Genomic DNA, 11,644 nt, shown 5'->3' on the forward strand with positions numbered 1-11,644 from the left:
TATTTTCTTGGGCCCATACCCCACATCTATGGGGTACGCGGCGAGCCATAGGTGATAATAGATTTTTCATAATTCTATTTTTTTCTCAAAATTTTAACTTCTATGTCAGAGTTATTACATTTCCTCAGAATACTTTTTTTTTTTTCAAAAGTAATTTTGACTTTAAAAACTAAAGTCAAAATTCAGAGATTACACATATAATTCTTTGTTTTTCTGTACTTTAGTAAACTTTTGATCAAATACTTTTTTACTCTTGAGTAATTTCTTGGATGGCTACTTTTTATTTTTACTTCAGTAAAAACATATTAAAGTAGTTGTAATCTTTAGCAGTACAGGTTTTGGGAACTCTCTCAGCTTTTTAGTTTTAGAATCTGTGTAATATACATTTAGGAACCCGATCCACACTCCTTTCCAGTCGGTGGCGGTACTGCACATCTAAATGCACTTTGCTTGCCCTCCGCCATAAAAAAGAAGCAGTTCATCCCTCCAGGCCAGTGGGGGGCGACAAAAGCACGCATAAAGCACAATAAGGTCACGTGATGTCAACAGCTAGCAGTTAGCCTCCATTGCAGTGTGAGTGTTAGCTGTGAACATGTCCGGCATGTCTTCAGCCCAGCATCTCAGAGAGTTCATCAGCGAGCGGCTGACTGCCGCCGCGGAGGAAATCTTCTCGGTCTTCCAGAGAACCATCGCCCAGTACGAGGAAGAGCTGGACCGCCAGCGCAGACTGCTGGACGGCGGCTGGAGGCCGGACTGCGGCTTCCAGAGAGCAGGTCAGGAGGTCCGCGGAGGGCCTGCGGGCTTTCATTGTCCCGGCTCGGTTCTGACCCAGGGTGTGTCCAGTCAGAGCTTCGCTTCCTGGAGGTTCTGAGTTTAGTCCGGCTCTGATGTTCATTGGACCTGCAGAACTGAGAGATCAGAGTGAAGCTGCGGACCCGCTCCTTTTCAGTGAGCCGGTGGCGTATCCGACCGGAGTAAAACAACCCAACCTGGGCAAAATCCTACATGTTGGCGTAGAACAGGGGCGGGCAACTCCAGGCCTGGAGGGCCGGTCTCCTGCAACTTTTAGATGTGTTTCTACTTAAACACACCTGAGTCAAATAATGAGGCCGTTAGCAGGACTCTGGAGAACGAGACTGCACTTAGGAGATTCAGCTGTTGGATTCAAGCGTGTTGGACCAGGGAGACACCAGGGAGACATCTAAGAGTTGCAGGACACCGGCCCTCCAGGACAGGATTGCCCAGCCCTGGCTTAGAACTCCGATTTAAATGTAAAAAAAAACAACAACAAAACATACAGTGATCAACATAAATAAGTAAAACCCAATTAGAAGGGTAAGATTTGAATCAAAATCTCAATAAACACAAGAGGAATTTCCACTATTTTCGCCATTTTGACTTTAGAAACTAGTTCAATTGGTTTAACTGGTTTAGATCCCAGTTTGACCTGTTATCTCCACCCTCTGATGTGAGACAGCCGGGAGGTTCTGTCTCCGCCGGCTGACAAATGATGCGGGTCTTCACCGAGGAGGATACGGTGACCCGGTTCATTTTTTTTTTTTAGCTAAAATGATTCAGAGGAACAGATTTCTTTATAAATCCAATGAAAAACAACAACTATAATGGACATTACTGAATGAATGAAATAAGAGATATGTATCAGAGAAAAACATCATATATATATATATATATATATATCCCCAAATGAAGGACTGTGGCTCTACTGATGGACAGTGAGGTTTTTTGGAAGTTTCACTGTATGTACAAACCACACTCTTACAACCGTAACGTTTGAACCAAAAATTAATGTTCACTACTAAAATATCAACTCTTATTCAAAAACTATACCAATATTCAAATACAATAAAACAAATAATTTCATATCATTTGAAAATAATGGGTCATCAGATCAGATTCCATATTTTTCTAGTAGTTTTATATTTTGGGTCTAAAATACAAATTCCTGTTGCAATAATCAGTAAATCAATTAATTGCATGATAATTTAAAACAGGCTCAATAATGTCCATTTGCATGATTTATTATTTTTCTCTCTTTCTACCAGAAACTGGATGAACAAAGTCTCCAGTCTTTTTGGTGTTTTGGTCTCAACCAGCCCTTTTTTAAGGACAGTTTTGTTTAGAAATGTAATAATTCATTTAATTTGTTGTTTCTGTTGTTTTGTTTATTTATTTTGGACACTTATATCTCCCAGTTCCATTGTTAAACTTTATAATTTAAGGTTTATTAATCTTTGAGAATGTGCTATTTTGTTATTATTGTTATATTACTTTAAAATGATCTTAAAACAATATTATCACTTATCGCGATAACTTCTGGGAGGATTTATCGTCCAGGATTATTTGTTATTGTGACAGGTCTGTATATGTGTGATATTTGAGATGATAGTCAAACATCAGGAAGGTTCTGGTTCCGGCCCGATTGAGCGGTCAGAGTCTGAACTCTAATCTGACCCGCCTCATCTTCTCTCTCCAGACCCGCTGCTGCAGCCATTTCCCTACATGGATGAGCAGAACCTCCAGATCCAGAACCCCAGCCTGGACCTGGAGGCACCAGAACCTCTACAGGTCAAAGAGGAAGACGAGGAGCTGCGCATCAGCCCAGAGGAAGAGCAGCCGGTTCTGGAGCAGCCGGTTCTGAAGCAGCCGGTTCTGAAGCAGGAGGCCGAAACACTCGCTGCGGCTTTGGCCTACGAAGGAGCCGGAACCGAACCGGAACCGGGTCGGGACCGCTTTCTGCCAGCTGAGAGCCAAGACCGGCCCAAACGCTTCGAACCGGCTGGGAAGCCGGATCAGAACCACAGCAGGGCTGAGCGATCCAGCTGGACTCAGAAGTGTGACGTTTGCGGCAAAGCGTTCAACAAAGCGTCGGAGCTGCGCGCGCATTACCGCATCCACACCGGGGAGAAACCGTTCTGCTGCCCCACCTGTCAGAAAGCCTTCACCTTCAAGTCCAACCTGCGGGTCCACCTGCGCACGCACACCAACGAGGCTCCGTTCTCCTGCCAGACCTGCGGCAAGCTCTTCAAGCACCGCAGCAGCCTGATGGTGCACTGCCGCAGCCACACCGGGGAGAGACCGTACGCCTGTGCCGCCTGCGGGAAGCGATTCACAGACAAGTCCTCGCTCAAGCAGCACTCGGTCACACACACGGGCCACAGGATGTACTCATGTGCACTGTGTGGGCGGGGCTTCAATAGGAGCAGCTACCTGCTGCAGCACATGAAGGTCCACACGCCAGAGAGTTTCTCAACATGAGTTGGAGCCGAGAGGAACTTAAAACCGCTCCAGGAATCGTGCTTACTCAGCAAACCTTCACCATCTTGTCTCAGTTTAAATATCTTCCTACAGGTGTATTTTCCAAAATGTTACATTGAGCTGAGAAGTGTCTAAGTTCACCTTTTGTTCTCCCAGTGTTTTATAAGCCTGGCGGGTTACCAGGCTCAATCATTGTTTATTTATTTGACATCAGTTTTTTATACACCAGTAAGCTGGGTTTATAGCTGACGAAATGATGCGTCCCTGCACCTCTCTGTTGAGCTCATGCTATCATTTCCCAATCATGACATCTACTCAAGACGCACCTCATAATTTTTGTAGCTTTTCACAATTTTTAACGGCCCTAGTGCCTGTACTGCCAAGCTTAACATGTTTTCTGGGGGAAACCCGTCTCCTGTCTCTGTGAGAATTTATCAAGAACGAATCAGAGAGACCTCATTTCTGATTTAAATCAGGTTTTGGTTTCCTTCTCACTTACTTAGCCACTTATTTTCAAAAAGTGGCTTTTATGTCAGTCATCCCTGTGAGTTGTGTCACAGAGTGTTTGGATCAGGATATGAGAATTCGTGTTCAACTACAAGGATGTAGTTATAATGTCAGCAGAATAAAGAAAAATGCCTTAAAATTACTGGAAGAATTTGTTTTATTGAGAAAAAAGTTTCAATAGTTATCAGGATTTGTTGTTCAGTGGTTTCAAAGTCCTGATGCTGATAATAATCTGATGATGTGTTAAAAGATTATTTCCTTATCTGTAAAATTGATACCAAAGAACTTCATAAGATGCTCAACATTCCTCATTTGAATTTTTTATTTTTTGTGTTCTCATAAAATTACAACTTGATTTTTCTAATATTATGACTTAATTCTGATAATATTAATGTTTTATTTTTGTCTAATTAACAAATAATTTTGGTTATTTAGCTTGTCTTAAGAGAAAAAAATAGGGGTCAACATGTTATTCGTTCATTTATAAATATTAATTTCAATCAAAGTATTTCATTAGCATTTTAGATAATTAGATATATAACTCAAAGAATTTAGTTTGTACCAGAACATTTACCTTGCTAACTAAATATTTAGCTTAAAGCTAAATGTTTAGTTTTCTAACTATCTTGCCAACTAAGACATGTAGCTTCAGATTTTCTATTTAATTTGAAACTAAGTATTTAGCTCTAAGCTAAATAATATTTTGCTTGCTTAAAAATGGCTTGCTAACTTATATTTATCACTAATTATATTTAGCTTCAAACTTGATAATTAACTTGCTGGTTAAGTATTTAGCTCCAAGCTGAATATTTAATTTGTAGCCAAATATTTAACCTGCTAACTGGATATAGCTTAGTAAACAATAGTTACATTGTTTACTAAAATATTTAGCTTCAAGCTTGATAATCAGCTCGCTAACATTTAGCTTGAGCACTAATGATAGCTTCATTTACTGAAGCTTTAAAGGCTTGTAAATAATTTGCTTAGAAATGAATAAACAACAGTTTCTTATATTTACCTCTAGAAAAAGGAATCAAACAGAAAACTTTTGGAGTCATGACTGACTGAAGGTAAAGAGCCAGAACAATAAATAGAAAAGTAAAGCTTTTATTGTGAAATGAGTGAGTAGTTTTTCAGCAACATGTTTTCAGCTGACAAACTGAAACAAGAAGTAAAAAGAAGCCAAAGTTTCTCTAAACCCATAAATTAGAGTTCAGAACTAACCTGTATAAAACAAAATGGTTCCTGTTTGTAAAGTTACACATTCAAAATAAACAGCATTAATTTAGGTTATTACCCTGTCATAGCAAAAATATATTTTGTTAGCAAAGTAAATATTTTGTTTCAAAATAAATATTGAGCATGTTTTACTAGCAGACGAACAAAAAACAAGAAGCCAAACGTTCATTAAAATCATAAATTAGCAGTAAAAATGGAGAACTATCAGCGACACGTCCAGTGTGTCGTTAAAACATCCAATCGGTTCTTCCCGCTCCAGCAGACTCGGTTCCGACCCAGATCCAGATCTCAGTGGAGCCGTTTTTCTTTCCTAAACTCTTTCTGCAGTACCTGGGTCCAGGTCCAGTCGGGATCCAGGCAGAACTTCTTGTTGCTCTCAGTGGTGACTCTGCAGGAGAACAACATGCAGGAGGTTCAGAACCGGACCGGCTGGCAGAACACACAACTTCTGGGTCAGAACCGAGCCGGCTGACCGCCCAACACCAGAACAAAGTTCATATTTTGGTATTTATGCATCCAACAGAATCATTGTTTCCATCCTGGTTTAATAATAATAATAATAATAATAATAATAATAATAATAATAATAATAATAATAATAATAATAATGCAGATTTGTTCTAATCTGATCACAATTTGAGACTTTTATTTTGAAGAGAACATAGGAGCTTTATTTTGAAACGCTGGTTTAGTTTCATTAGTCATGTGGATCCAGCAGCAGTCTGGTCAGTGAAGCCCAGAATCTCCGTTTTGATGCTGATTTATTATATTTATTCTGTTTTCAGTCATTATTTTAGTAATTTATTAAAGTTGTGGTGAACTCACATGACAGATCTGACTTTGCAGTGAATCGGAGAGTTCTTCATCTCCTTCACTTTCCCTTTGGGAATCTGCGTCTTGCCGTTGCCATGGCAACAGACATCAAGTATCTCGCCCGGTCCGACTGGAGCTGCGAACAGAACCAGAACTTCAGCACCAACAACAGATTCACAGCTGAAGTAGAGAGACATAGAAGAGGAGGAGGAGGAGGAGGAGGAGGAGGAGGAGGAGGAGGAGGAGGAGGAGGAGGAGGAGGAGGAGGAGATTCTCCATCAGTGGAGAGGAGTAGGAGAAAGTTTCTGACCTGCAGAGCTGGACCGCAGGGAGCAGAGGAGAGCCAGGAGGCAGAGGATCAGCTGGATCTTCATGGTTCCGGAGGTTCTGGAAGTGTGCCGGACCGGTCCGGCCGGCTCTGTTTATGTTCATCATCAGCAGCTGTTCTCAGAAAGCAGCGGCTCCTCCTCCTCCTCTGGATTCCTTGAGGAATCCAGAGGAGGAAGTGAAACTGGAAAGAAGAAGTGCTGAAACACACATTTTACCACCAAAACACACAGAAATACCTTTAAAATCCATTTTCGCTGCAGAGTGAGAAATAAAAATCTTCTTAGAAGATCGATGCCTGAAACTGTTCCAGAAAGTTTCATAGAAAACATTTTCCTCTCAGTCTGCAAACCCTCAACCAGCCAATGGTAAACGTCAGTTCACCAAACGTTGTCTGAACGTTCACTGCGAACATTATGGATTTTTTTTCTTCTATAATTAAATCAGTGTTAAAATTTTTAAACTATCGTGGTGGTGATTTTTTATTTATTTAACCTTTTTAGAAAAAGTCTGCGTCTCTGAATGTTGTATTAAAACTATCTGAATGTCTGAATGTCTGTGAGGGTGGGACGTTTATATAAAATACGGTTCCAAAACATCAATACCGCACGTAGACACTAGGCGGCGCCTTGTCCTTATCCTCTCCATTCAAACAATGGTTTTATGTCCGATTTTCTAATTCTCATTTCTGCATAATGTGCATTGCATTTATTCTATAGTTAGGTAAACGTATCTTGAAGGGGAATATTTCTTAAATAAAAGTCCAATAAGTACTTTTATTTGTTGTTCTGTCAGATCGTCATACGCTTAGCACGAACTGACGGCTGTATCTGTCAAGTAAACGCCGTCATTACGATGTAATTTTATTTAATCAGCAACATAGAATCATGACGTAGTTCCTCATACTTTGTTATTAACAGCTGTCTGACATCCTGACTCAGCGGTTAACTAGTCAGTCTGTCATCAAGCAGCAGGGAGGCCAGTTTAGGGTGTGTGTTGTCTAGTGATGGGGCCGGTGTTCTGTCAGATAGTCATACGCTTAGCTCAGTCATGTATATGCAGTCATTACCATATGATTTTATTTAATCAACAACATAGAATCATGATGATCCATAAATACATCAAGGGCAAAGCCTCAACGGACGATGTGCTCAGCGAATGTCTCAGGCAATGGGGAGCAGAGGACGAGGTGCTGGAGGAACCATCATGGGAGGACAAGCCCCTACATGGGATGTACCACCGACAAATAACTGAAGTGGCTGATATCTGGAAATCCTACCAATGGCTGGAGAAAGCTGGACTCAAGGACAGCACAGAGGCCCTCATCCTGGCCGCCCAGGAACAGGCCCTAAACACCAGAGCAATAGAGGCTCAGATCTACCACACCAGACAAGACCCAAGGTGTAGGTTGTGCAAGGAGGCCCCTGAGACAGTCCAGCACATAACAGCAGGGTGCAAGATGCTGGCAGGGAAAGCGTACATGGAACGACATAACCAAGTGGCGGGCATAGTGTACAGGAACATCTGTGCCGAATATGGACTGGAAGCCCCGAGGTCAAAATGGGGGACACCCCCAAAGGTGGTGGAGAATGACCGAGCTAAGATCCTGTGGGACTTCCAGATCCAGACAGACAAGATGGTTATGTCGAACCAACCGGACATTGTGGTGGTGGATAAAGAACAGAGGAAAGCCGTTGTGGTGGATGTAGCAATACCAAGTGACCACAACATCAGGAAAAAGGAGAAACTGGAGAAATACCAGGGCCTCAGAGAGGAACTGGAGAAGGCCTGGAAGGTGAAGACCACAGTGGTGCCTGTGGTCATCGGGGCCCTCGGGGCAGTCACCCCCAAACTGGAGCAGTGGCTACAACAGATCCCAGGAACAACATCAGACATCTCAGTCCAGAAATGTGCAGTTCTAGGCACAGCCAAGATACTGGAGGAGAACCTGAAGCTCCCAGGCCTCTGGTAGAGGACCTGAAGAGTCCAAAACCCGATGTGAGATCCATCCGTGCTGCAGTGAATCCGTCTCTCTTTATCTCCCTCTTCTTCCTCACATCGTGTCTTTAGGAAACTTTCAAAACAAAAGCAGAAGATTTAGGATGTATCTTACTTTGACAGAGTGAAAGAATATAAATAATAGTCTTTACCACCTGTGTAAACTTTGCCGGTGAATGTTATAACACATAATATAAGTTTTATAATATGTGTTATATTGTTTCATTTCTAATATAGGCCCTTGTGTCAGATAATCTAAGTCAATGTTAGAGAATAATTAGTTTTTTTAGATTAACAGAATCTCAGTTAGCCTTCATAGCGGGGCTGAACCCGTATTACACCAAGCACTGTAGCTAATATTAGCTGCTATCTCGCCGGTGGACATAAATACAGTAAAGTAATATTCTAATCACAATATATACACAATAATATGTCCATCTTACTTGTGAAATGTTGTCTGTGGAGCCCTCACATCAGTAATCCATCGACCAGAACAACAATATCCCTCAGTGCTGAGGCATCTTCTGCTGTTTTGGTTGAGCAAAGTAGGAGGGTATACCGCTCCAAGATGGCCGCCGTATTTATCTGTATATTTTACATTTATTTCATTATGTACTGGGTAAGGAAAAAATCTGATAAAGAGAACCCGATGCTGTGCGATCACTGTGGCGATCTGCCTGACAGATATTTCCTTTTCATCATTTTATTGTGTTTACTGTTGATCTTAACTTCTCGTTTGACCCAAAGTCCTCCTGACGGGTAGAGAACAGATTCATACGCTGAACTTTTCCATATTTTGTTATTTATCAACCACAAGCATAAATATATTTCAATGGGATTTAATGTTTGGAACTTAATTTTAGGTTTGTGGTTGTAATGTGACACACTATGGAAAAGTTAATGGGGTGTGAATACTTTGCAAACTGTATTTCTCTTGTATCTCTCTCTTCCAAAAAAAAAACCTATAAAATAAAATAAATAGTGAAGGCTTCTCTTCATTTAACATTAAACTCAAAGATTTGCAGAAACATTTAGACGTCAGGTGTTTAATTCATAAATATGGACAATTTCAGTCCAACTTCCACTTCTTCCAGTGATCTGGGCCTGAACTGCAGGAAGCGAAACCGCAGCGGCTTTAAGAGAAAGAACGAATCTGCTGATTCCTGGTTAAATCTGAAAACATTTACAGCTTTTGTTCGAAGAAAAACCCAGAGAGAAGCTTCATGCCAACTAAACATACAGGAAACGTCTTTCATCGGAGTAATTAAATGTTTTATTTTTCACTCTGCAGCACTATCAACTTTTTATATAATCAAAGTTTGTAGCTTTAATTAGTTTTTATTCTTTAATCAGGAATAAATGATCATTCCTGAGTGTGATGGCAAGCCACACAGATCCACACCTCATCAATAGTTACTTTTCACTTTAGTTTGTTTTGTAAGTTTAAGTATTCTTTATATTTTCTTCCACCTTCCAATGTTTATATGGAGTGCACACATATTAACAATGCAAGGTTGAAATTCAGTTATGTTGTATTAATATTGTTTTCATTGAGTTATCTGGGTGTTTGGCTCCCCTCACTGGAGGGCAAAGGGCAAAGGGCAAAGGGCTGAGGTTCCTGAAGTACTGCTGAAGGCCTCATTGGACTGAACCACCTGTGTCATGCTGGCGGATGTTTTTGGGTTTATTTCATTGTTTGTGTTAGTGGTCAGGTGGCAGCCATTTTGTTTTCCCCTATTGTGTCCACATGGTTTAGCTAAACCTGTATTTAAATCCCCTTCTGTGTCATTTCAGGTAGGTCAGTCTGTTGTTTTGTCAGTTTTGTCTTGAGTCTAGTAATTTATGTTGACCTCTTATTATCATGCCTGTTTAATTGTTATGTTAACCTTTGTTCATATTTTTTGGGTAAATAAAAACCCACCTTTTTTGAATCCAACACCTGTGTTCTGCACTTTGTACTGTCTGGTCCCTGACACTGAGCTTCTGAATGAAAATCAGTTTATATTTTTATTGTCTGAGTTTCACTTCTTCTTCCGGTTCACAGAAGAAACGTGCCAAGTTCGTCTGGTTCCAGTGGCAGCAGATCCGGGTTTAAAATGGAAAACAGAACTGAGGGAAACCTCGTCTTCCTCATTTTAAAGAGACCGGGTCAGAACCTTTCCTCCTGGCTGATACTGGGAACGCCGGTCTTCAGAGAACCCGACGAGGTAACTTCCTGTCTGGGCAGTCACATGACCAGCTCAGGCGAAAGTCTTCACAGGTCTGAGGAGTTAACTAAAACTAACAGAACAACTCAAACTGAAACAAAACAGTAATTAATGGAGAAAAACAATAACTAACTGGAATTAAATTGTGCCTTTGTAAAACTAAAACAAACTGAACTTATTGATGTATCTTGTTTTCATGCTTATTCATTTTTTAAATCCTTTATTTGTGAGGTATTGAGAAGATTACAAGAGCAGAATTTCAGTCTGTGATCAGATACTAAATTCCTTCTCTTTACATTTCCATTTACAAAAACAAAACGATGGAACCAGGGGCATTATTTTGGAAAAACTTTACTTTTATAACTAAGTACAGCAAACAGACACTCTGAAGAATGAACCCTCTCGTTTTTAATTCTCAACAATCCAGTTTTCTTGCATGTTGGTTTCGTTGGCATATGACACCCATTTGGACCACCAGACAGCAAACTTGTTCAAATGAATTAGAAATGTTCATCTTTCCACCTGATGGGTTTGGTTCACACGCCGTTCATTCTTCTACAGAGGGAGGCTCGGCGTCTGGTGACAGGTTTTTACAGGCTCTAATTAGTATTTGAAACAGATATTTTGTTGTCATATAGTTATTCTGTGTCACCTAGAATAAAGATAGCGAATTTAAAAGGTATTCTTATATTCAAGATATTTTCAATATTTTGTGTCTTTCTATCCAGCAGTGTCTTATAATAGTTCAGTCCCAGAATACATGCCAGTGGTCGGGTTCTGTGTTTCCACTTTGCCTCTCTGCAGGCATCTCCAGCTAAATTCTCTCCATGAGTACGAATCTGTACATCTCCAAACTGTGTCATTCTTCTTCTGGTATTTCCATTTTACATTCCTTTTCCCATTTTGTTTTCACAAATAAAGTTGAATGTGTTGTTTTACTCATGAGTCCCTTGTATAACCGTGACATAATGCCTGTTTTGGGTTTGGCCTGATATGCCGTTAGTGTTTCTTTAAGCACTGGTTCCTGCTCATCTGGATGCCTAATAATTTCCTGATTAAGATAATGGCGTATTTGTAGATATCTATAAAAATCCTGTCTTCCCAGGTTATAACTTGTTTTAAGTGTTGGAAAGTCTTTTATTTGTCCTCTATCCATTAATGAGAAATGTGTTGTTATGCCTGTAGATATCCAGCTTTGGAATCCTGTATCTGTTTGATTTGGTTTAAAATCAGGATCATCACCATCTTATAATTCTTAGTGTGTCATGTAGTTCATA

General features: G+C 40.4%; 2 protein-coding genes across 2 annotated transcripts; one reads left to right on the forward strand and one right to left on the reverse strand.

Annotated features, from left to right (window-relative positions):
- The first annotated feature begins 2 nt into the window (after positions 1-2).
- On the forward strand, positions 3-3,922 carry LOC148160305 (uncharacterized). Its single transcript, XM_088004561.1, has 2 exons — positions 3-773; positions 2,495-3,922. The coding sequence occupies exons 1-2, from the start codon at positions 593-595 to the stop codon at positions 3,274-3,276; spliced, it is 963 nt and encodes a 320-aa protein (XP_087860687.1). The 5' UTR covers positions 3-592; the 3' UTR covers positions 3,277-3,922.
- A 952-nt stretch (positions 3,923-4,874) lies between these two features.
- Positions 4,875-6,439, reverse strand: LOC106905295 (eotaxin-like). Its single transcript, XM_014970030.2, has 3 exons — positions 6,146-6,439; positions 5,848-5,971; positions 4,875-5,410 (listed from the first exon to the last, which is right to left on the reverse strand). The coding sequence occupies exons 1-3, from the start codon at positions 6,207-6,209 to the stop codon at positions 5,311-5,313; spliced, it is 288 nt and encodes a 95-aa protein (XP_014825516.2). The 5' UTR covers positions 6,210-6,439; the 3' UTR covers positions 4,875-5,310.
- Between the last annotated feature and the right edge of the window lie 5,205 nt (positions 6,440-11,644).

The sequence above is a fragment of the Poecilia mexicana genome, unplaced genomic scaffold (assembly GCF_051168715.1).
Source record: "Poecilia mexicana isolate PSO_F unplaced genomic scaffold, ASM5116871v1 scaffold_3, whole genome shotgun sequence".
In the NCBI taxonomy this organism is placed as follows: domain Eukaryota; kingdom Metazoa; phylum Chordata; class Actinopteri; order Cyprinodontiformes; family Poeciliidae; genus Poecilia; species Poecilia mexicana.